A 21,404-nucleotide genomic window follows, 5' to 3' on the forward strand; every position below is an offset into this window, starting at 1 on the left:
ACCTCCACGCCGAGGTCGCAGCTCCAGTGGTGGTGATGAAGGAGTTCGTGCTCTTTCGCGAGAAGATCATGCTCGAGTTTATCCAGACGATGAGGAAGATCCAAATGAACCTGAGGCAGATGATCCAGGAGCGCCTTCTTCAGCAGTTGCCGACGTATTGAAGGCTCGAGGTCGTGGTATCCATCGGACCGGTCTTTTGTTGTTATTCTACCACCGGCCTGAAACGACAAGATAATTCTTAAGAAACAGAACAAAAAGAATAAACCATACTCTCTCGGTCGGCTGTCCTTTAGGAGATTATCGCGTTTGACGTTGGAAGTCGCATCTTTGCTACAAGCGAGACAAGTGAAACACGCAATGCTGCCGGCCTGAAAAATAAAAATCAAGTGCAGTCTCGTTCCTGTTCATTAAGGTCCTCTATAAGTTGCAGAAAGAAATTCCGAAATCAATCACCTGGCAATGGAGCTCCCAGCAATGGTGCTCTTTATTGTCCTCCTCCTTTCGAGTCATCTTGGAGCTGCCAGTGTATCTGATAGAAAGGTAAGTTGTGAACTCGAGTTACAGGAAATCTTCAATCCGTGCTTTTTAGCTGTATGTTGTCTACACGGGAAGGAGAGCAAGTCACGAAGACATTCACGCAGCTCACAAACACAACCATGCCACGCTCGCAAACGTACTTGGAAGGTATGAGAAACAAATACGCTAGCTACATGTACTGAATCAAAGACGCGGCACAGCTCCGAGGCTGTACAAGATTCAATGATCTACAGCTACAAGCATGGAATGAGAGGCTTTGCAGCGTTTCTAACTAATGAACAAGCCGATGCAATTGCAAGTACGTACCTCAGCTGGAAAACGACTGCTCTTATAACACCTTCTTGCTGTGCAGAAAAGGATGGCGTCCTCTCCGTGATTTCGAACAAACTCCACAAAGTTCACACCACGCAGTCGTGGAGCTTCTTGGCCGGAATGCCCGCACAAACTTGGACAGGAACGGAAGAATGGTACTCCAAGAAAGCTCAAAACGTGATAATTGGAATGCTGGATTCTGGTAAGTAGCACAGCAAGAAAATGAAAATCCATCAGAACAATTTGCACCTTTCTGTTCAGGAATATGGCCTGAATCCAAGAGCTTTCACGACGATGGCATGGAACCTGTGCCAAAACGCTGGAGAGGAGCTTGTGTACCTGGTGAAAAATTCACCAGAGACGACTGTAACAAGTTAGTAACAGTACAAGCTTGAGAGAGTTGACCAACAGACCTGTTGCGGCTTTGCAGGAAGATAATCGGTGCACGGTTCTACTTCAAAGGAATAAACGCCGAAGCTCCGCTAAATGCTAGCGGTGCAAACTTTACCCTGTCCGCAAGAGATGACGATGGCCACGGCACCCACACGGCGTCAACAGCCGCTGGACGAGTTGTTCTTCGCGCCAGCTTTCCCGGAAATATTGCTTCAGGCACCGCTCGAGGTGGAGCGCCTCTGGCAAGGCTAGCAATCTACAAAGTCTGCTGGAACGATTTTTGTTCGGACGCTGATATCCTTGCTGCCATTGACGATGCAATCGCTGACGGAGTGGACATAATATCGATGTCACTGGGCCCGAATCCTCCACAGAGTGACTTTTTCAGCGACACCATATCCATCGGATCGTTTCATGCGATGAGGCATGGCATATTTGTCTCTTGCTCCGCTGGAAACAGCGGCGTTCCCGGCTCAGCTGCGAACGTTGCTCCGTGGATTGCAACAGTCGGAGCGAGCTCAATCGACAGGGACTTGGCGAGTAATGTTGTCCTTGGTAACAACATGAGTATCAAGGTTGGCTGGTCTTTTGGGTCGTCACAGGTACTGACTTGGAAACACTTTGACAGGGGGAGGCAGCAAATCCGGACAGTATGGCTGCACCCTGGAGCAGGCTCGTTCCTGCTAGCAGCATCCCAGCTCCTGGAGTTCCGAGTGTAAATGCAAGGTAAAAATATATCGAAGAATTGTTAGAAACTTACTTCCCTTTATATGCCGCATGCAGTTTCTGCCAAAACAATACTTTGGACGCATCTAAAGTAAAAGGCAACATCATTCTGTGCCTTCAACCTTCCGCGCTGGATTCGAGACCGCTCAAGAGTCTGGTGATCAAGCAGCTAGGTGGCGTAGGAATGATTCTTGTTGATGAGATTGCCAAGGATATCGCAGAGTCTTACTTCCTGCCAGCAACTAATGTTGGTGCAAAAGAAGGTGCTGTGATTGCTACTTACCTCAACCAGACAAGGTATAGCTCTGCCGGTCAAAAAACTTTATCTGACCATCCGGCTGTCCGCATAGTTCTCCAGTTGCAACGATCCTCCCCACAAAAACCGTGCGAAACTTTAAGCCAGCGCCTGCTGTTGCAGTCTTCTCATCCAGAGGACCAAATTCTGTGACACCAGAAATCCTTAAGGTGAGGTTTATAGCTATGATTAAGCTGACTTACTGTATGGTTTAACAGCCGGATATTACCGCTCCTGGAGTCAGCATTCTAGCAGCATGGTCACCAGTCGCGACTAAAGCTGTCGGAGGGCGATCTGTCGACTTCAACATAGTCTCGGGAACTTCTATGTCCTGCCCTCACATTACAGGCGTTGCGGCAAATCTGATAGCCAAGTTCCCGAGATGGAGCCCCGCAGCTATTAAATCTGCAATCATGACAACGGGTATACATATACTAACACAACTTGAGAAACACAGCACTCACGTTGGATACTTGCAGCTTCGACTTTGGATAACACAGGCGCGGCAATCAACAATCAATTCTTCCAGACAGTTTCCGGGCCTTTCGACTTTGGAGCAGGACATGTGAGGCCAAACCTGTCATTGAGGCCCGGCCTTGTCTACGACACCGGCTTCCACGACTATGTCAGCTTCCTGTGCAGTATCGGCTCGTTAAAGCAACTTCACAACATAACACACGATGACACACCTTGCCCGAGTGCTCCGATCGCTCCACACAACCTCAATTATCCTTCCATCGCGGTCACCCTGCAGCGGCAACGAAAGACCGTGGTGTACCGAACCGTGACAAACGTAGGAACTCCACAGTCGCTTTACAAGGCCACTGTGAAAGCCCCGAGTGGAGTTGTCGTGAACGTAGTTCCCGAGTGCCTGAGTTTCGAGGAGCTGCACGAGAAGAAATCTTTCACGGTTGAGTTCAGCGCGCAGGCATCAAGCAACGGAAGCTTTGCGTTTGGATCACTTACATGGAGCGATGGCAGACACGACGTAACCAGCCCAATCGCCGTCCTCACATCTTAGACCGAGCCGCAAGAGGAGTCACAAGTCCCGGAGGCTAAGGTTTATAAGAACAAAAACTAGCACACTTCATGATATTTCTCGAAAAAAATTCACTGTTCTCGAATAGAACAACACAACGAAGCTTCATAAGCCAGCGATAGATGATCTAATTCATATCTACACAGGAAATCACTCGAAATTTGCACTTAGCAAAGAGGACAAAGACTTCACGAGAATGCCTGACAACGAAGCGATCTATCTAAGGATAGCACGATCGACACAATCACAGCAAAGAGAGCAGTATCGAGGCCAAAATCACACAAAAGACGCATTGGTGCCTGCATTCCTACGCGATCTTACCGGGCCGCGCATTCTCCCGCCTATAACCCATCCAAGAACCCTAGGATCTAAACCTTTGAATCGTTTTTATTGTTACTATTAACATGGGAAGAATACAAACTATCTTATAATCGTGCTACTGTCAAATGGATACATTTATGTACATTTGCCAAAGAATATGGTACTCTTTTCTCGTCACTCACGAGCATTGCCAAGCTTCTTTCTTGAGTGTGAGTTTCGCGAATCCAGCGTTGAGTAGAACACATCGTTGCTGTTGCTGTTGCTGCTGATGCTGGTAATAAGCCGCTGCCATTCTCTGGACTATCGACGCTTGCTGGTGGAGACCGCAGCTCATCGTCACCGGCTGGGAAGCCATCACCGGACCACACGAGGCCATGTAAAATCCTCCGCTTCCATTCTGGGTTCCAGCAGCTTCGCTCGCTCGATCCATAGCTGCGAATATCAGCTTCGTTGGTCGATGCTTCTCCCTGCAAAGATCGATCGAATTACCTTGAGACTCTCGTTATATCATCCACTTAAGAGCTTTCGGCCTGCCGGTTCTCGGCCTTCCACAAACTTTCTGAAACAAAGAATCATATTAGAAGCTGCGCATAGTGAAGTTACCGACCTTTGAGCAGGAGAGTAGAGCAGAAACTAGTAAAGCTACAGACCTCTTCTCTAGATTTTGAGAGCTGGATTTTGCGGTTCTTGGCGTCCAGTCCAGCTACTTAAGGGGACAGCCGAAGGACGTAGACAAATTTCCTAGCATCGCTGTTCCACCTGCGCCAGCTTACCTTCAGTTACTCCGTCTCACACCAGCCATCGATACTCTGTCTCACGGCATGTTATGTCGAAATGGAAAAGTCCAGAGCAAGAGTACGACACCATGTCAGAAAAACAAAACATCAAAAAACTCCAGCGGGGAAGTTACCTATAAGAAGTGGAAATTCCTCACTGAAGCTATCCATTGGATTCGATACCTCGACAAATGATGCTTTTACGTAGATATGAGGCCGCTTTTCCTCCTCTTTTTCCCGTCGGGAGTACCATGGAGCTGGGGCTTGCAGTCGTAGGTGCGCAGTTGGAACGCCTCAAAAGCTTCGGACACTGCTTCGACCTGTACGTGGACACAGTAAGTCATGTATTGGGCTGAGCGATCACGTAAACTTACGAGCTCTGGTTTTTTGGCATATACGCGAACAATCCTGTCCACGCAGTGATCAGAATAAAACCCGCTCAAGTTCTGTCTGTCCACCGTAAACTTGACAGAGTCATCAAACTCCTGTTTGAAAAACGTCAAAATAGCCCTTGCAATTCAGTAGCCATTGTCTGTTACCTTGAAAAAGTGCACCCTGTATACAGAGCCACACCAAGTAAGTACGAGGCCTACGGAGAAAAATAAGTTACTAGTTTTACCCAGATAAAGGATCGGGCTTTCCACAAGCAAGGTCTATCTTCACGTTGCTAACGACAATGTCATCTTCACAAATTTTTGCCCCAGATTTCTGCATAGAAAGTAAATTATGACAAGTGGCATACAAGCTACGTACCGCGCAGCAAACAATGTCTTTGGCGGTGACGTCTTTGAAATGTTCAGTTTTTTCCTTTGGAACAAGGTACTCGTTACAAAACTACACGTTAAAAGAACTTAGGGGGAACAAAGCACGAAAGTTTTTGGAACCTGATAGAGTCCTTGACCACATCTCTTCATTCGCCAGACCAGTTCTCTCGCTTCCTTGAGCTCATCCACATCTGAAGTTTCGATCGCTTTCAGAAGAGAGTCGTCCATCTGAAACTCAAAGCCAAGCCTAAGCAAATGCAAAAGACGGATAAGTTTACCTTCCAGAATTGTTCTGGGTCAAAAACTCCTGCCGATATTCCCAGATAGTCGTCAGAGAGTACCAGCACATCCGCGAGCATAAGCTCTAAAGCCTGTCAAAAAGAAGGATAAACTGTCGGAGATGGACCAGACAAAACCGATGTACCTTGACTTTCCGATGAGTATAGATTTTTCGGAAAAGATCTGCTCTCGTTCGAAACAGATTCCACACTTCCATGGCTGGAATAAACGTGTAAGACAAACATAGCTGGGTTGCTTCCCTCACCATCAGTTGCAAGGTAGCAAATCTCGTTGTCGATGACTTTAATATTGTCCATCAGCCTGGAAAAGAAAGTAAAATTCGCCTCACCAAGACAGCCAGTGAAAATGAAATGCGACAATTTACCTGCCGAGCGTAAAGTTCGAAGTTATACCGCATGCACGAGAGTCTCGAAGAATGTAGTCAAACCTACACAGAAACTATAAACAATGCGGAGATGATAAAATACTCATATACTTATCCACGTCAATGGAGTTGCGTCCGTTAGCCACGATGTCAAAGAGAAAGGTCTTCTCGTTGTATTCCTGACGGACACACGCGCAAAGATACAAGTCAGGCCTTGGTTTAAGAACTTTTCAAACCTCAATCAGCGAAGGGTTCTTGCTGGATAAGATCATATCCTGCAAAATGTGATCGAACGCCGTGTGAGTAAGCAAGAAAAAAAACTTGGTCTGTTACCTTGACTCGCTTAAGATCAGTGGAACTAATGTCGATGTGATTCACATCCACTATGTAGTCGATCATCCTCGTTGACATGTCCTCGTGAGACCTGCATCGCCCTTATATATCACCATGTTAACAGACCGAAGTTCTCGCACCACTTGTGTCCTGGCATAATCCGAGGAAGGAACTCGTTGTCAAAGACATGACTAAAGGGACCATGTCCAACATCGTGAAGTAGGCCTGCGAGGAAGCTTTTAGCCGTTCGTAAGTTTTGGAAAAGAGATTACCTGCCAAGCTCACGGTCGTGATATCAGAGGCGGTGATCCCCAACTCTGGCTGACAAAAACTCGGTTATCACGGGGAAAAACTAGAGCACGGAAAAAGATAACGGGTACGTTCTTCGCGAGATTTTCGACTGTCATGCGAGCGAGCTTGTAAACACCCAAAGAATGCTCAAACCTCGAATGCGATGCGCCAGGGTAGACCAAGTAGCAAAGTCCTGAGAGACAAAATAATAGAGAAAGTGAAGAAGAAAGATTTAGCCCCGATCCATACCAAGTTGCTTGATATCACGCAGCCTCTGGAATTGTAGCGAATCCACGAATTTCAAGCTTAGCTACGAGAGAAAGAAAGGGAAATAGTAGCAATCGATCAATGAGCTTTCTGGAAATTCTTACCGGATCCACGTAAGTGTTACCGTGGAGATTATCGAGAATCACCTTGTCGCGACGCCTCGGCTGCATTGATCGCGGGAGCGCATCTTCATTCAATGCGCCCATTTTCTTGGTAGAATCACCAGAAACTCCAGAAGAACCCTACTTTTTCTACATTCCAGCAACAGCAAAAGGCGATCGATTGCAGCGCCAGCGATTCATCCGATCCAGCTTCAAATATTTTCTGGTAATCGATCGATCCAGCGCAGCTGATCGCGACGAGCAACAAAGAAGAATAATCTCAAGGCGGACCGTCCGGTCTAGGGCGTCCACGTGGTCGAATCCGGGAGCTGCTATTATCCGCTTTGCCTTCCCGTTCTTGTGAAGGATGAAGCCGGGGCAGTTTTTCTAGGGCTCCAGAGGATGGACGATGGCGCCCAGCAGGCGCCGTCGTGGCTCTCGATCGTCGCGGCGGCATTTCTAGGCGCTGGATCCGTGGCGATTTCGGCGCTATGGATGCACAGGCGCGTCGTGGAGCGAGTGCTGGAGCAGCGATTGCGCAAGATCACGGAAGGTATGGAGAGGGAAATCATAGAAGAAAAGGGAAATAGGAGGAGCAAGCTAAAGAAGCCGCCGCTCTTGCGAAGGGGCCATTCCGTGCCGCCTCACCAGGACGTGAGGCATGCCAGTCCTGTGGAGATTTGGTGGTCCGAGAATGGGAAGGCTTCCGGGGAGGAGGAGAAGCTAGTGCCTGGTAGCAGCTCGCAGGCTGCGGAGATCCAGCAGGAGGAAAGCGCGGCTCCAGTAGAAAATGCGAAGAACTTGAAGGATTCAGCTGCTAGTGAAGCTGGAAAGACTGTGGAAAGTGGAAGAACATCGTCACTGAGTTGCAAGTCGAGATCCAAGTCGACTTCTTTGTCTTCTGATCGTGACCAGGAGGACGATAAATCGCAAGTGTTTCCTGTCTTGCCGAAAGTTCGCACTCGTCTCGAAGGTGATATTCATCTGCTCGAATTTATAATTTTCTGGGATTTTCTAGCAGAAAGTGGCCAAACTTTCAATCATTCCGCATCAAACAGGAGAACTGCACACTTGAGACCATCCTCTCCTCCTAAGTCTGGACTTTTTGATTTGGATGGATCGGATGAGGATTTGGATATGTTGAATGACAAAGAAGACGCTGTTCTTGTCGATGAAATTTGTGCAATCGAGGAAGCTGTAGCCAATGAATGCTTTGAGGAGCCATTGTTGAGGATGGTACGTTACAGTGGCTGATGACATGAAAATTCTGGTATGCTTTGCTCTTGTTTGTGTGTTCTGATTGGTCGAATGAGTGTCATCGTTTTGCAGGATGACGATCCAAAAAACTTTGGACTATCACATTCTCCGAGCTTGGAATGCTTGGTCGCATCATTAGAGCAACAAACTGAGAAGTCTGAGACACATTCAGCTAGGCCGCATAGTCTTGCAGACGAGCTTCTCGGAGCGCCTGATCCTGTGGCTGCTGACATTCTAAGAAAGGAGCCACAACAAGAAACGTTTGTTCGCATGAAAGTCACACCCTATGGTACGTATAATCCTCATCATCGTTTCTGACTCCTCCTCTCACATATTTTATGTATCAGATCCGCCTACAGCCGAAGAAGAGGAAGTTTGCATTGTGCTACAGCAGTGTTTGGCTCTAAGAGAAAAATATTTATTTGTGGAAAAGGATCCACCATGGCGGAAAGGAATGTTTTGTGCATCAGGATTTAATCCAGATCCTTTCCACTACGAACCAGAACCTCGATCGCAGGTTTGCTCTTTTTTAAATGAGCTTTGACTAACTAACATAGCTAACGTCCAGCATGTTTTTAAAGAGATAGATGGTGTTATACATGTTTATGCAAATTCAGAAGGTATGTCCTTGCTACCATGAAAACTTCTAAAGTGGTGTTTTCAGCAAAGGAGGAGTTGTTTCCCGTTCCTGACGCAACTACATTCTTTACGGACATGCACCGAATACTTAGACTTACAGGACTAGGAAATGTGCGAACCTTCTGTTACCATCGGTTACATCTTCTGGAACAGGTAGATCGTATCCTTGCACTTAGAAACATCTAACATCTGAATCTCCTTACTGCAGAAATTTAGCCTTCATCTCATGCTTAATGCGGACAGAGAGTTTCTTGCTCAGAAGAGTGCCCCCCATCGAGATTTTTACAACGTCAGGAAGGTTGACACTCACGTGCATCATTCATCTTGTATGAACCAAAAGCATCTTTTGCGATTTATCAAGTCAAAGCTGAGAAATGAACCCGACGAGGTGACTTACAATCTAAAAGCTTTTATATGGATACACTCAACTGTTTCTTGCCAAGTCAGGTTGTTATCTTTCGGGATGGCCAATATCTTACTCTTAAGGAGGTCTTCGAAAGCTTGGACTTAACAGGGTATGTTTTAGCGGCGATACATTGCAGAAGAATTGGTGTAATTTTGGTATTGCTAGGTACGACCTGAATGTGGATTTGCTTGACGTCCATGCTGATAAAAATACGTTTCATCGCTTCGACAAATTCAATCTTAAGTACAATCCTTGTGGTCAAAGCCGGCTTAGAGAGATCTTTCTGAAGCAGGACAATCTTATCCAGGGTACCTTTTGAAATCAGTAAGCTTTTCATATACAATCCATGCACTCCTCAGGGCGCTTCTTGGCGGAGCTAACAAAAGAAGTTTTTCAGGATCTTGCTGTCAGCAAGTACCAGGTATCATTTAAAGTGGCAGCTATTCCATTCTGGTGGAACTTAAATCCTGCAGATGGCGGAGTACAGGATATCCGTATATGGAAGAAAGCAAAGTGAGTGGGATCAACTGGCAAGCTGGATTGTAAATAACGAGCTTTACAGCGAAAACGTTGTATGGCTTGTTCAAGTAGGTAGTCCGATTTCCTTAAGTTGGTCTTACTCTGTGTGATACAGGTTCCTCGACTCTACATATTTTACAAGATGATGGGCATTGTTACATCCTTTCAAACCATATTGAACAATTTGTTTCTTCCATTATTTGAAGTCACGATTGATCCTGGTTCGCATCCGCAGCTACACATATTTTTGAAACAGGTAATCTCTTGACAGTTTCTCTCGTCGTTTTATCACGGTGTGTAGGTGGTAGCATTCGATATGGTTGACGACGAGAGTAAACCAGAGCGTCGTCCAAATAAACATATGCAAACTCCTGCACAGTGGGATATCAACTTTAATCCGGCCTACTCGTATTGGGCGTACTACATTTACGCCAACATGTACACTTTAAACAAGGTAGAAACTTTCAAGAACAGTTCATGGATGATTCTTGTATTTCTGTGTTGGCAGCTCCGTGAGTCCAGGGGTTTGTGCACAATTAAGTTTCGGCCTCATTCCGGAGAGGCAGGAGATTTGGATCACTTGGCGTCCACGTTTTTACTGGCTCACAACATCGCTCATGGAAACAACCTCAGAAAATCTCCTGGACTTCAGTATCTTTATTACCTCGCCCAGGTTTTATCATGTTTGGTTTTTCGTCCCGCACTTTAACCTCTCCTTTTTCTTGTGGTTCGTTTGGTAGATTGGTCTGGCTATGTCTCCCTTGAGCAACAACTCTTTGTTTTTGGATTACCACCGTAATCCTTTTCCTATGTTTTTCTCACGAGGTCTCAATGTTTCCCTGTCAACGGATGATCCACTTCAAATACATCTTACTAAAGAACCACTAGTGGAGGAATACAGCATTGCCGCTCAGGTACGCTCTAAAGACGATCTCAAGCTTAAGTTCTCGTTTGTGTCTCAGGTCTGGAAGCTGAGTTCCTGCGACCTGTGTGAAATCGCAAGAAACTCCGTCTATCAGTCGGGTTTTCCTCATCACATGAAGGTCTCTCTTTTTCCACGTTTTGTCAAGCATAACTTGGTGCTCTCCAGCTTCATTGGATTGGACACAAATACTTCAAACGGGGAGCTGCGGGGAACGACATCCACAAAACCAACGTACCTCATATCCGTGTAGAGTTTCGATACGAGGTGAAGCAAGCCTTCTTCTAGCACTCTATCTTGATTCGTTCGCTCGTTTTAGACTTGGCAAGAAGAATTGCAATACATATGTTTGGGAGGCGCCAGAATCTCGGAAGAAATCGATCCATAAGGAGAACTCGACGGCTACGATGGCCTTGTCTTATACCCATTCAAAATGGACGTACAAGACTTGTTAGAAAGATTTCATGGAGGTTAGGTATCTTGATTAAAGTAAACCGATTAAGGCAAGTCGCTCGATCAATGTCGAGCGAATGATCTTATAGAGGTTCGATCGATGTGTTCCAATGCCACAGAAGTGAAGCCCCTCTTTGGCTTTGTGATGCTCATGAGTAAAGTCACAACGATTGAACCTGATCGAGATGAAAACCTCTAAAGACTTTAAACATTTGTTAAGCTCGTAGGTTCTAAGAAACAATGTCTGATTGTACATCTAGCGGATCTCCTCGTCTAAATGATCGAGAAACCAGAGGCTTTGAGATGCTCATGAGTAAACTCTTTGTTTTCCTCAAAGCTTGTTGAAACTGTTGTTTCAACAAAAGGTTGTTCAAAGTCTTTTGGAGGTTTTCAGACGGATGTATCTCCATTGTCTGATTGTACATCTTAGGTTGTTATCTTTCGGACTTTTTAAAGAGGTCTTCGGGTATGTTAGATCGGCAAACCGTTGTAGATTTGCTTTCCTTTAGTACTCTTTTTGATGCGTTCTTTTCAGACTTGGCAAGAAGAGTTGCAATACATATGTTCTCGGAAGAAATCGATAACACAGCTAAGCATTATTTGTATGAGCATGCATGCTTTCATATTGTCTTGTACTCGACGGCTACGATGGCCTCATCTTAAACCCAATTCAAACTGGACGTATAGGATTTGCTGGAAGGATTTACAAAAGTGATGGATATATGGTAGCACAAGCTCTAGGGCTTCAATTGGATATGGCGGCAATCTGATTTGCATCGATCGAGCAGCGAACACATTGAGATCGCGGTTCATCTTTTGGGTAGGGCATGGATGCGGGAATCACGCGGTAGAGAAGAACAGGGCCCAAGAAGTAACACACCAATGCGCAGTTAAAAGAGAGCAAATTGTAGGGTTTTTGTGAGCGCCGGCTCAATGGCAGCGATGATGGCGGTGCCTCCCGAGGCCCGCGAGCGCGCCGTGGCGCTCCTCCACGACGCCCAATTGCATCCCGACGCCGCGGCCAAGCTCGATTCTCTCCGGGAGCTCAGGGAGCTGGCGCTTCACAGGGAGCCGCGGCTTCTCCCGGAGCTCCTGCCCGTGCTGCTGGAGCTGCGCAACGATCGCGCCAGCGCCATCCGCAACTTTCTTGTCGAGTGAGTTCCTCCTCTTCTGACCTAATCTAGGCGCGGCTCACAATGTAGGGTGATCTTTCTTGCTCCCAGGATCATCGAGGAGGTCGGGCTCAGGCAAGTGGAGTATGTTCCGGTGATGATGCCAGTGCTCTTGACATTGCTCCGGGGCGAGCCGGCCTTTGCTCGGCGTGCTATCACTGCTGGTACCAATTTGTTTCGCCACACCTTGGAGTATGTCTTGTTGAAGGTATGGCTCTTGTTCTTGGTGAAAAAGAAGAAGAGTTTCTGATGGTTTCTTGTGCTATTCTTTTTTCAGGGGATTTATACGAGGCAAGTGGATAAGTTCATGCAAGATTCTTGGATTTCAGTTCTTCAGTTCAAGGAGTTTGTGTATCCCTTTGCTCAGCAGGTATGGGAAGAAAAGAGAGGTGTATCTTGCGTTTTTCTGAAGTAAGTTTTTGTACTAGCATGGCAACGACGGGGTACGTTTGCACGCTGTGAAGTTTATCGAGACTGTGATTTTGCTCTTCACTCCAGACCCTAGTGGTCCTTCGCAGCCACCGCTACCGGATCGACTCGATGGTAGGACACATATTGAAGTGTCGCAGTTACAGATTTTTTCTGGTGTTTTTGTTTCAGGAACGTCAAAAGGGATAAACGTGTCCTGGATAGTGTCTGGCCATCCACTCTTAGATGCCACAGCCATGGGTCAAGAGGCGAGCAAATCGTTGGGATTGTTGCTGAACCAGCTGCGGCAACCTGACGTTTCGGCTCTTCCGGGTCCCGTCGCCATTGTCATCGTGAATAGGTACTTTAATTTTCAAGCTTTCAAAACGTCAATTGAGTGGATTCTTATTTGGGAAGGGAATGAGCAGCTTGGCAGCCATTGCGAAACGAAGACCGTCGTTTTACGGGCGCATCCTTCCTGTGTTACTTTCACTGGGACCAAGTTGTGAAGCGATCAAAGGTGGTCAAGTGGCCAGCGTGGTTACTGCCTTGAAGAATGCCTTTGTCCAGCTTCTAAAATGCACGTATCCTGCGGCAGCACCGGTATGCATTTTTTATTGTCACTTCTTCCTTTGTAACTTCGTTATTCTTGGCAGTGGCGCGATCGTCTCACTTCGGCACTGCGCCAGATGAATGCCGGAGACGTTGCAGACTTGGCAGTCGAGAGAAGCAGCAGGGGTGGCGAAAGAGAGTCGAGAGAGTCGAGTTCCCGCTCCAACCGAGTAAAAGTGCCGAATAAGCCATTTCTTTTTCCTCCTGTAACGATGTGTGTATTTGTAGGAAGAGAGACAGGATCCACGAAACAAGAGACCCCCACCGCAAGAAAATGGCAATGACGAAGAAAGCTATGGAAAACGCTTGCGGACTACTCCGCCGCCCCCGGTTCAGCAGCATTTTCACCCGGATGCATCCGGATACGCGAATGGAGCGGGTCTACCTCCCATACAGCAGATGATACAGATGTTTGAGGCACTTGCGGCCAAAGGAGAAATCGCTTCGATCGACTTGCTCATGTCGAGGCTCCCTCCTGATACTCTGGCTGATGTCGTGATTGTCAACATGCAAAATCTTCCACCGTCTGTTCCTGCGGACTTCATGGACAAGCCGCAGCTATTGCCGCCGCCTCCGCCGCCCCCACCTATCGAGCCCGTGGCTATGGATGGCAGACGAGATCCACGAAGGGTGAGAATGACTCTTTGCTACTTGATACTAAATCTCTAATTTTTTTTCTTTGGTGTAGGATCCCCGCCGTATGGATCCCCGTATGGATCCCCGTCGCTTACCATCGCCAGGTCCTCCAATGGTGATGCCAAAGCAGGAGGACTTACAGCAGCCAGGAGTGCCTCCTGTTTTCAGAACTGTGAAGGCAGAGCCCGTGTCTCCGCCTGTGATGAACAGCAGGGATCCAAGAGCTTCCTTGAAAGCTACGTCCGTGAAAATGGAACCGACGTTTACGCACGTAAAGTCAGAACCGGACGAGGATATGGGGATTCGGACCATCTCAACGATGTATGGTGCACTGTATCCTTCTAGTGATGCCCTTGACGATAGACAAGAAGCAGGAACTTCCGGGGCTGGTTTGTCCAGCTTCCTTCCTGTGGTGACGTTAAGTAATGAGCAACGGGCGACTCTTGGAAACTCTGCGTTGACACGCATATTAGAAGGAAGCAAATCAGTCTCGGCCGCTGGTGGTGGTGGTTTGAGGATCGCGTTATTAGCGCGTCTGACTGCGCAGGCAAGTATTTCGTATTTCGTGAAAACTGTTGTAAACTAATTTACCTTTTTCCTTCAGTCGGCTGAGGCTTTGAATACTTTACAAAAGCACATACTTGCGGACTATGCGAATCATATGGTACGTAAGTACAGATAAAAGTGATTGTAGTCACGTTTATGTCTTTCAGGGTCATGAACTTGCGCTACACGTTTTCTATGAACTGTACCTGATGCACATAGCTGGTGGAGATAGTATAGAGAAATACGAAAACTTTTTTGTATCTTTGGTAAGCTTATATTCATGCAAGAAATTTGACAACGTTGTCTTCAAACAGAGCCAGGGGTTGAAAGATTCGCTACCTCCGTCAGACAAGTCTTTGAGCAAGCTGTTGTGCGAGATCCCGTTGTTTCCGGAGGGAGCATTTGCGCTCTTAGAAAGTCTTTGTAATCCGATCAATGAGCCCAATGGTGATCGCGTTACACAGGGCTTAAGCGCTTTGTGGAGTCTCATCTTGCAACGTCCGGCAGTTCGGGAGAGGTGTTTAAATATGGCTTTAGAGGTATTTTGTTTTTGGTGTTTTGGCCTGGACGCGTCCCTGACCATCGTTTTCATTTTGCAGTGCGCTGTGCACGAGGTCGATGACGCTCGAACAAAGGCCATTCGTTTGGTAAGCTTCCAAGTAAATATCATGTCACGAATTGAACTTTGGGTGCCTTCAGGTTGCAAATAAACTGTACCCTGTGACCTTCATTTCACAAAAAATTGAAGAGTTTGCCACTAAAATGCTATTATCTGTTGTAAATGTCGGAGGACATAATGTAGACAGTGAAGCTCAGGAACGGAGCACGCTACAGGTGCTTCTGTTTTTTTGTAAACATGACTGGAATCTTAAAGGTGCTGTGTCTTTCGTAACAGGAAGTTGCTCCCGGCGATCAAGAAGCGAATGCAGCCGACGGCGGGGGAACCAAAGCAGAAGCCCAACGTTGTATGTCACTTTATTTTGCTCTTTGTACCAAGGTCAGTTATTTCATGTCCAGTGTCTGTTTATTACATGTAAACTTACCTGCAGAAACATGCTCTTTTGGGCGAGCTATTCAATGTATACGATCGAGCACCAAAGCCAGTAAAGCAAGCAATTCATCGGCAAATACCTGTTCTAGTCCGGACGGTCGGACAATCTTCCCCAGAATTACTAAGTATCATCTCCGCTCCTCCACAGGGCTGCGAAAACTTGTTACTACAGGTAATGGATGACTCGCCGATCATGGCTGGCATTTTTTTACGTTTTGCATGAATAGGTCCTACATGTTCTGACTGAAGGAACCACGCCATCGCCGGAACTTATCAAAACGATAAAACAGCTCCACGAGACCAGGATAAAGGTGACTGCCTGGAAATCAATCAGCTAGTTAAATATGTTCTTGTGCAGGACGCGGTATTTCTGATCCCAATCTTGTCGTCACTTTCAAAAGAAGAGGTTTGCTTGTGGCGAAGTTTTGTATCGCAAATTACTGACTGGGAAATGGTTCAGGTTCTTCCAATTTTTCCGCGGTTGGTTGATCTACCACCGGACAAGTTTCAAGTTGCACTGGCGCGTATCTTGCAGGTAGGCTGTAGCGATTGATTGGCTTGGTTGGCATTTCATAAGCGTTGGAAACGGCAGGGCTCTGCGCACACAGGTCCTGCTTTGACACCTGCCGAAGTGCTCATTGCTCTTCACGGTATAGATCAGCAACGTGATGCAGTTCCTTTGAAGAAGGTACTTGTTTCTTTTCTCCAGCAGGAAGGTTACATATCTATGATTTTCAGGTCACGGAAGCTTGCTCGGCATGCTTGCAACAGCGAAATGTCTTCAATCAGGACGTTTTAGCGAAAGTCTTGAATCAGTTGGTAAGGCCTCTGGTTCGTATCTTCCATTACGTAACATTTTGGAAACTTGATCAGGTGGAACAAACACCTCTTCCAAAGCTATTTATGCGAACTGTCATTCAAGCTGTTGGAACGTTTCGGTCTTTGGTATGGTTTTCCATGCGTTTACGTCATTGCCTGAAAATCTTCGATTTCCCGACAGGTGGGTTTCGTCATGGATATTCTACTCAGACTTGTCAACAAGCAGGTACTTCTCTCGCGTTCTTTCGCCTTCTTCTTCGAACGTGTTTAATTTAGTTTTCTTACTCGCATATCGCGTTCCCAGATCTGGAAGACTCCTCAATTATGGGTTGGATTCCTCAAGTGCGCGAGCGAAACCACACCGCATTCCTTTCGTGTCTTGCTACAGGTACTACTGTTTATCACTCGCAATTGTAAATAACACGCTGCTTCTTTTATTACGCGAAGCTTCCAACCGCGCAGCTCGAGAACGCTCTCGTGAAGCATCCAACGTTGAAAACGCCGTTGGCCGCGCATGCGAGCCAGCCGAGTGTCCGGTCCTCCGTTCCCAGGTAAGAAAAGAAAAAAATCTTCTCTTTTTGGTTTAAACTTTCGATCTAGACTTTCGGTCTAACTTTTGTCGGTGTGTCTCGAAGGTCGTCGCTGGTATTGCTTGGAGTGATCCAGGACGACGTAACAGCGGTCGAGGCGGCTAGTGCGCCATCATCGTCAGGGAATGCTCCACAACAGTGAAAGGGAGGACACGCTCGTTCACACGCACGCGGACTCCAAACCAGGCACTCAATTTTGTTGATAAAATCTTTAATGCGAATATACTACGTCCCCATCCAGCCGTGCGTATCCGACGGCGGTCAGCGGCCGTGCATTAAATATCTGCCATTAGGGCATGGCGCCAGGCTGACCTGGCAACGTGTTTTTTTGCCCTTTCCACCAAAATATATATTTTCTGATACCCCTTTTGTAGGGTTAGGGTTTCTAGGGTTTGCGTGACGAAGACGAGTAGCAGCGAGTAGCGAAGCAGCAGTAGCGCGGACGAGCAGTGAGCAGCGAGCAGAGAGCAGCGAGGAGTGATTTCTCTGGGATTGTGAATCGAGCGATCAATTGGATTGCAAGTCTGGCTCATACCGAGCAGCGATCGGTGGCGCATTCGATCGAGCTATGGCGGCAGGGGCAGACATATCACAGCCTGTGGGGGCGCTGGAGCAGCTCCCTGCTGGAGGAGGGGCGGCCGGCGCATCCAGCGATCCCATTGCGAAGCCGCCCAAGCCGGTGTACACGGCCACAATTACAGCGTGCCTGACGGCCACTACCACCACTACCACCGCCAGTGTGGGGAGCGCCGGGGCGGGATCTACGGTTTGCAAGTGCGTGAGCACGGTGAGGTTAGCTATGTCGGAAGTGGTAAGTTTCTCTCGAGCAAATGGGTCTATGGTTTCTTAGAATTGCCGCTCTTTGGTTTTTTTCTTCTTTGCGGCTTGCTCGTAAGGTGGAGGAGACTTCTGACCAGAAGGAGGAGGAGATCGCCATCTTCGTGCCGATGATCCGGTCTGGGGAATGGACTGATATTGGGGGGCGGGGACTTATGGAAGACGCGCATGTTAGAGTGGACGATTTGAGGCCTATGGGCGATGCTCCTGGGGCGTTCTATGGAGTGAGTTTCTTCGCTTTCGTTTGTTCTTGCTATTTCGTGTGCTCATTTTCCTCGGTTTTGTTTTCTGGGATGTAGGTGTTTGATGGTCACTGTGGCAAAGATGCCGCACTGTTCGTGAGGGAGCACCTCCTTGGATACATTCTGAGAGACGTGTCCTTCCCTGCGTGCTTGGAGGATGCTGTACGTCATGGCTTTTACCAGACAGACCACGCGTTCGCTGAGGCGTGCCTTCTAGACGAGCAGCTGCAATCTGGAACTACTGCGCTCACTGCTTTCGTGATTGGAAGGTTCGCCGCGTTTTTTTTCCTTTTTTCTTTTCTCTCCAGAGGCTTCCAGATGTGTAGTTCCTGACACGCGTACCACTTTTCTTTTTGTTTTTTTTTTCCTGGCAGGAGACTTCTAGTTGCGAATGTGGGCGACTCCAGAGCTGTGCTGTCAAGACGAGGCAAGGCCGTGGAGATGTCACGGGACCACAAGCCGGTGGTGGAGCGGACAAGGATAGAAGCCTTGGGTGGCTTCGTCGACGATGGCTACCTCAACGGCCAGCTCGCGGTGGCCCGAGCTCTGGGGGACTGGCATATGACGGACTTGAAGGTCGGGGGTCCGCTTATCTCGGAGCCGGAGCTCCGCCAGGCCATCCTCACCGAGGAGGACGAGTTCCTCATCATCGGCTGCGACGGGCTTTGGGACGTTTTCACGAGCCAGAACGCCATCGATCTGGCCAGGAAGGAGCTGCAGCAGCACAACGATCCGGACCTGTGCTCCAAGCAGCTGGTGGCGGAGGCGCTGCGGCGCAACACGAGCGACAACTTGACGGTGGTGACGGTGTGCTTCCACGCCGACTGCCCGCCCCGGCTCTCGTCGGACACGAGAATACGCAGGAGCTTCTCGGCCGAGGGGTTGAAAAGCGTCCAGGATTTTTTAAACAGGTGCTCTTGAGCCGGGGGGATAATGATGACAACCATGAAGAACAGGAGAACAGGGTGATAGAATTTCTCTTTTTTTTTTTCTCTCGAGCTAGAAGAGATGGAGAAGATAGAAGAACAGGAGGACAGGACGGGGAGGGACACTAACATACTTGAGGCAAACATGTATCATAGTTTCGAAGGTAGCATAGGGGGGAGACTGGGAGTTTTTTCTTCTTTTTGGTTTCTACTACAATGGCTGATTTTTGGGGGAATAAGCGAGACAAGGGAGGAGCTCTTGGAGACGAAGAAAAAAAAAAATTGCCTCTTGTGTTGCGAGGAAGGAAGACTATGATTCTTGGGACGCATGGAAGCGGGATTGTCCTCAATAAAATGCGATGATTTTATACTTATAGAGCATATGTCTTACATAATGTCGCGAGAAATGTTTTATTACACGTGGAGAGGCGAGCGGTAGAACAGCGTCATGATCCACGGGAAGAACATTTGGACGACGCCTTCGGCTTGTATGATCGGGAAGATGATGCTTGCCGCTCCCTGTAAATTAAATCTATGACTGTAAGAGAAGAGCTTGCAAAGTTGTCTAAGTTTTTGTGTACCTTGACGAGCCGGAAGGCCACCCAGAAGTTTTTCGGAGATGGATACCGCAGTAGAAGGCGGCCCACTCCAAAAAAGGCCACTGCGAAGAAGTGAGCGACGAGGCTGAGAGGACGAGGATTCAAGCCCGAGAGTAGAGCCACTGGACCGCTCGAGAAAACTCCTCCCAGGCTTAAGTAGTCGAAGCATGCCTGTGTCATCTCGGTCATTGCAACGTCGGGCGACGCGCAGAAAACTCTGTAGAGAGCACCGGCTAGAGTGTTTATCGTCGATGCAACAGGCTGCAAGACGATCGATGGCTTTAAGTACGAGTAGAAAAGTTAGTTTTTGAGAGAACACCGTTACCTTTCGTCTCGTGTAAAAGGCTTGGAGGTAACTGCAAACGGCAGCTTGGTCTTGAAAGCTTACCACCGGCCGCAACATGTCTCTGAGAAGCACAACGTCGGATAATGCGACCGTCATTCCACCTCCCGTTAGTGGATGACGCATGTTGAAAGCATCGCCCAAGAGTAATGCGCCCGGTTTCGGAATGGGGACAGCGGGCATGATCTTGTTTTCCATGCTGCGGATCTTGGTTGTGTCACTTGCAGCGGCAATGAAAGAGTCTCGGAGCTGGACAGGGAGCTGTGCAAAAAACAGTAAAAACCAAGACGAGTTTGGAATGAAAACCGAGAACGTACCTGAGGAGCAACGTTGTTTATGAGATGGTGAGCCATCTTTCCACTTCTAACTGATTGCATGACTTCCTTGGGGCAGTCCACCAGGCACCGAATCTCAGTGTTGCTGATTGGATAGAACAGAATCGGCGAGGGATTCGCCAGAACGACATGACCAAAATTCGAGTATGGAAGCTGGCAGTTCTCAAGTATCAAACCGACGAAATGCGATGGCACGTCAACCTGCACAGAAAAAACACACACAGGTGCTTTGCATTTAGACGAGACGCTTACGGAAAAACTCCAAACTTACCTTTGGCGTGCAAAGATTTTTCCTCAAGTTAGAAGAGTATCCATCGCAGACGAAAGTAATAGGCGCATAAGCTTCGACCACTTGTACTCCGTCCTCCTTCTTTACTCTGTATCGTACCCCCTTCACGATTCCATCGCCCTCTATCAACGACAAAACTGTTCCTTCAACCAATTTAACACTGCCAAGGAAAAAACATGGGAAACGTGATGCACAGACAACATAAAAAAAAAAATTGGACAAACTTACGTGTGGAGCGAATCCGCCTTTTGTCGCAGCCTCTGGACAAATCGCCCATGATGGAAGCTCCTCCCAGCAACATCCTCGGAGCGACCTTTCAAGGGGTACCCGACTTTGGCATCTCGTCCATCTTTGAAGAGAGCATAGCCGTGTACTCTTTGCGCCTCTATCTCGTCCACACAGTCTGTATAGAATATCGCAAACTCAGTCAAGGCAAAGAGGAGAAACAAAAGAAACAAAGTAGAAAAGAATGAGCTCAGTACCTTTCATTCCAAGCTCCACGAGCTTGAGATAGCCACCGGGTTGTAGCAGCTCTCCAACGATTCTATCCGGCTCGGAACAATCCCTCTCGATCAACAAAACTCTTCGCGAATCCTGTTAATGGCTGTTAAACACAGATTTTTTTTAGAGCTGGAAAGAAATCACCTTGCCAAGCGCGTACGCGAGGGCGGCCCCAGCGATCCCCGCTCCAACCACGATGCAATCCACCGCATCGCCCTCTCGCTCGACGCCGAAAGCGCCCCTCTCCTTCTCCGGCGGGACTAATGCTGCAGCGACATTGCTGCTCTTGGAACTCACCTTTCGCGAGAGCGCTGTGACAGTGAGCGACATTAAGAGCGCGAGCAGCGCGACCACGATGCTGAGAGGAGGCAGCAAGAAGATGTGGCGCATCAGACCCTGCGCCATTCCCAGATCGCTCATTCCTCCTCCACCCATGCATTCTAACCCTAGTTCTTCGCTTGACGTGGTCCAATCACTGCCCTA

At 47.8% G+C, this 21,404-nt stretch overlaps 6 protein-coding genes across 15 annotated transcripts; 4 read left to right on the forward strand and 2 right to left on the reverse strand.

Moving 5' to 3' along the window:
* Window positions 1–459: 459 nt before the first annotated feature.
* Window positions 460–3,624, forward strand: LOC9637835 (subtilisin-like protease SBT1.7). The gene is made up of 8 exons (XM_024680142.1): window positions 460–540; window positions 727–1,051; window positions 1,111–1,222; window positions 1,280–1,955; window positions 2,138–2,231; window positions 2,315–2,433; window positions 2,482–2,686; window positions 2,824–3,624. Exons 1-8 carry the CDS (start codon window positions 460–462, stop codon window positions 3,282–3,284), a joined length of 2,073 nt encoding a protein of 690 aa, XP_024535910.1. The 3' UTR covers window positions 3,285–3,624.
* A 115-nt stretch (window positions 3,625–3,739) lies between these two features.
* Window positions 3,740–7,102, reverse strand: LOC9637836 (deoxynucleoside triphosphate triphosphohydrolase SAMHD1 homolog). 5 transcript variants are annotated; one of them, XM_024680146.1, is made up of 20 exons: window positions 6,823–7,102; window positions 6,701–6,761; window positions 6,541–6,644; window positions 6,433–6,481; window positions 6,301–6,385; window positions 6,161–6,251; window positions 6,064–6,102; window positions 5,939–6,006; window positions 5,828–5,890; window positions 5,708–5,763; window positions 5,588–5,661; window positions 5,442–5,534; window positions 5,284–5,391; window positions 5,153–5,233; window positions 5,019–5,107; window positions 4,939–4,954; window positions 4,774–4,884; window positions 4,583–4,719; window positions 4,231–4,432; window positions 3,740–4,182 (listed from the first exon to the last, which is right to left on the reverse strand). In XM_024680146.1, exons 1-18 carry the CDS (start codon window positions 6,922–6,924, stop codon window positions 4,600–4,602), a joined length of 1,410 nt encoding a protein of 469 aa, XP_024535914.1. In that variant the 5' UTR covers window positions 6,925–7,102; the 3' UTR covers window positions 3,740–4,182; window positions 4,231–4,432; window positions 4,583–4,599. The 5 variants fall into 5 exon arrangements, with proteins under 5 accessions (XP_024535914.1, XP_024535912.1, XP_024535913.1 ...); XM_024680144.1 differs by having other exon boundaries at window positions 4,534–4,719; XM_024680145.1 differs by having other exon boundaries at window positions 3,740–4,055; window positions 4,113–4,182; window positions 4,231–4,719.
* An 896-nt stretch (window positions 7,103–7,998) lies between these two features.
* Window positions 7,999–11,110, forward strand: LOC9628813 (AMP deaminase). 4 transcript variants are annotated; one of them, XM_002974919.2, is made up of 17 exons: window positions 7,999–8,089; window positions 8,149–8,365; window positions 8,424–8,593; window positions 8,645–8,696; window positions 8,741–8,868; window positions 8,924–9,103; window positions 9,163–9,230; window positions 9,287–9,429; window positions 9,481–9,542; window positions 9,595–9,708; window positions 9,756–9,896; window positions 9,942–10,094; window positions 10,149–10,313; window positions 10,381–10,554; window positions 10,603–10,683; window positions 10,731–10,829; window positions 10,882–11,110. In XM_002974919.2, exons 1-17 carry the CDS (start codon window positions 8,078–8,080, stop codon window positions 10,948–10,950), a joined length of 2,028 nt encoding a protein of 675 aa, XP_002974965.2. In that variant the 5' UTR covers window positions 7,999–8,077; the 3' UTR covers window positions 10,951–11,110. The 4 variants fall into 4 exon arrangements, with proteins under 4 accessions (XP_002974965.2, XP_024535694.1, XP_024535695.1 ...); XM_024679926.1 differs by having other exon boundaries at window positions 10,381–10,683; XM_024679927.1 differs by lacking the exons at window positions 7,999–8,089; window positions 8,149–8,365 and having other exon boundaries at window positions 8,508–8,593; window positions 8,746–8,868; window positions 10,381–10,683.
* A 638-nt stretch (window positions 11,111–11,748) lies between these two features.
* LOC9637837 (symplekin) lies at window positions 11,749–17,113 on the forward strand. 3 transcript variants are annotated; one of them, XM_024679861.1, is made up of 26 exons: window positions 11,749–12,169; window positions 12,239–12,395; window positions 12,465–12,557; window positions 12,616–12,730; window positions 12,788–12,956; window positions 13,024–13,198; window positions 13,252–13,383; window positions 13,436–13,837; window positions 13,896–14,390; window positions 14,448–14,507; window positions 14,557–14,655; window positions 14,704–14,928; window positions 14,989–15,036; window positions 15,089–15,223; window positions 15,285–15,386; window positions 15,439–15,612; window positions 15,668–15,751; window positions 15,799–15,846; window positions 15,901–15,975; window positions 16,033–16,128; window positions 16,179–16,259; window positions 16,314–16,385; window positions 16,441–16,485; window positions 16,564–16,647; window positions 16,707–16,810; window positions 16,895–17,113. In XM_024679861.1, exons 1-26 carry the CDS (start codon window positions 11,949–11,951, stop codon window positions 16,989–16,991), a joined length of 3,588 nt encoding a protein of 1,195 aa, XP_024535629.1. In that variant the 5' UTR covers window positions 11,749–11,948; the 3' UTR covers window positions 16,992–17,113. The 3 variants fall into 3 exon arrangements, with proteins under 3 accessions (XP_024535629.1, XP_024535628.1, XP_024535630.1); XM_024679860.1 differs by having other exon boundaries at window positions 14,557–14,928; XM_024679862.1 differs by lacking the exons at window positions 11,749–12,169; window positions 12,239–12,395; window positions 12,465–12,557; window positions 12,616–12,730 and having other exon boundaries at window positions 12,848–12,956; window positions 13,013–13,198; window positions 14,557–14,928.
* Window positions 17,114–17,210: 97 nt separating this feature from the next.
* On the forward strand, window positions 17,211–19,228 carry LOC9637838 (probable protein phosphatase 2C 27). The gene is made up of 4 exons (XM_002974921.2): window positions 17,211–17,660; window positions 17,746–17,910; window positions 17,986–18,197; window positions 18,303–19,228. Exons 1-4 carry the CDS (start codon window positions 17,418–17,420, stop codon window positions 18,847–18,849), a joined length of 1,167 nt encoding a protein of 388 aa, XP_002974967.2. The 5' UTR covers window positions 17,211–17,417; the 3' UTR covers window positions 18,850–19,228.
* On the reverse strand, window positions 19,195–21,389 carry LOC9637839 (squalene epoxidase 3). The gene is made up of 8 exons (XM_002975099.2): window positions 21,066–21,389; window positions 20,903–21,014; window positions 20,649–20,823; window positions 20,403–20,580; window positions 20,114–20,332; window positions 19,779–20,057; window positions 19,436–19,714; window positions 19,195–19,373 (listed from the first exon to the last, which is right to left on the reverse strand). The coding sequence occupies exons 1-8, from the start codon at window positions 21,354–21,356 to the stop codon at window positions 19,269–19,271; spliced, it is 1,638 nt and encodes a 545-aa protein (XP_002975145.2). The 5' UTR covers window positions 21,357–21,389; the 3' UTR covers window positions 19,195–19,268.
* Between the last annotated feature and the right edge of the window lie 15 nt (window positions 21,390–21,404).

Source organism: Selaginella moellendorffii, unplaced genomic scaffold, assembly GCF_000143415.4.
Source record: "Selaginella moellendorffii unplaced genomic scaffold, v1.0 SELMOscaffold_26, whole genome shotgun sequence".
In the NCBI taxonomy this organism is placed as follows: Eukaryota; Viridiplantae; Streptophyta; class Lycopodiopsida; order Selaginellales; family Selaginellaceae; genus Selaginella; species Selaginella moellendorffii.

What these genes read in the sequence shown, in the direction of transcription:
- LOC9628813 (XM_024679926.1), top strand. An exon ending in TACACATATTTTTGAAACAG is followed by an intron (nt 9,897 to 9,941) that starts GTAATCTCTTGA and finishes CACGGTGTGTAG; the next exon opens with GTGGTAGCATTCGATATGGT. An exon ending in ACATGTACACTTTAAACAAG is followed by an intron (nt 10,095 to 10,148) that starts GTAGAAACTTTC and finishes CTGTGTTGGCAG; the next exon opens with CTCCGTGAGTCCAGGGGTTT.
- LOC9637837 (XM_024679860.1), top strand. Translation starts at nt 11,949, where the DNA reads ATGGCAGCGATGATGGCGGTGCCTCCCGAGGCCCGCGAGCGCGCCGTG. An exon ending in GCCATTGTCATCGTGAATAG is followed by an intron (nt 12,957 to 13,023) that starts GTACTTTAATTT and finishes GGGAATGAGCAG; the next exon opens with CTTGGCAGCCATTGCGAAAC. An exon ending in AGGAACGGAGCACGCTACAG is followed by an intron (nt 15,224 to 15,284) that starts GTGCTTCTGTTT and finishes CTTTCGTAACAG; the next exon opens with GAAGTTGCTCCCGGCGATCA.
- LOC9637838 (XM_002974921.2), top strand. Translation starts at nt 17,418, where the DNA reads ATGGCGGCAGGGGCAGACATATCACAGCCTGTGGGGGCGCTGGAGCAG. An exon ending in GGTTAGCTATGTCGGAAGTG is followed by an intron (nt 17,661 to 17,745) that starts GTAAGTTTCTCT and finishes CTTGCTCGTAAG; the next exon opens with GTGGAGGAGACTTCTGACCA. An exon ending in CTCCTGGGGCGTTCTATGGA is followed by an intron (nt 17,911 to 17,985) that starts GTGAGTTTCTTC and finishes TCTGGGATGTAG; the next exon opens with GTGTTTGATGGTCACTGTGG.
- LOC9637839 (XM_002975099.2), bottom strand. Translation starts at nt 21,356, where the DNA reads ATGGGTGGAGGAGGAATGAGCGATCTGGGAATGGCGCAGGGTCTGATG. An exon ending in TCGCGTACGCGCTTGGCAAG is followed by an intron (nt 21,015 to 21,065) that starts GTGATTTCTTTC and finishes AGCCATTAACAG; the next exon opens with GATTCGCGAAGAGTTTTGTT. An exon ending in TAAACAACGTTGCTCCTCAG is followed by an intron (nt 20,058 to 20,113) that starts GTACGTTCTCGG and finishes TTTTTTGCACAG; the next exon opens with CTCCCTGTCCAGCTCCGAGA.
- LOC9637836 (XM_024680146.1), bottom strand. Translation starts at nt 6,924, where the DNA reads ATGGGCGCATTGAATGAAGATGCGCTCCCGCGATCAATGCAGCCGAGG. An exon ending in AACTCCATTGACGTGGATAA is followed by an intron (nt 5,891 to 5,938) that starts GTATATGAGTAT and finishes GTTTCTGTGTAG; the next exon opens with GTTTGACTACATTCTTCGAG. An exon ending in ATGCCAAAAAACCAGAGCTC is followed by an intron (nt 4,720 to 4,773) that starts GTAAGTTTACGT and finishes GTCCACGTACAG; the next exon opens with GTCGAAGCAGTGTCCGAAGC.
- LOC9637835 (XM_024680142.1), top strand. Translation starts at nt 460, where the DNA reads ATGGAGCTCCCAGCAATGGTGCTCTTTATTGTCCTCCTCCTTTCGAGT. An exon ending in ACCAGAGACGACTGTAACAA is followed by an intron (nt 1,223 to 1,279) that starts GTTAGTAACAGT and finishes GCGGCTTTGCAG; the next exon opens with GAAGATAATCGGTGCACGGT. An exon ending in CCCAGCTCCTGGAGTTCCGA is followed by an intron (nt 1,956 to 2,137) that starts GTGTAAATGCAA and finishes GTGATCAAGCAG; the next exon opens with CTAGGTGGCGTAGGAATGAT.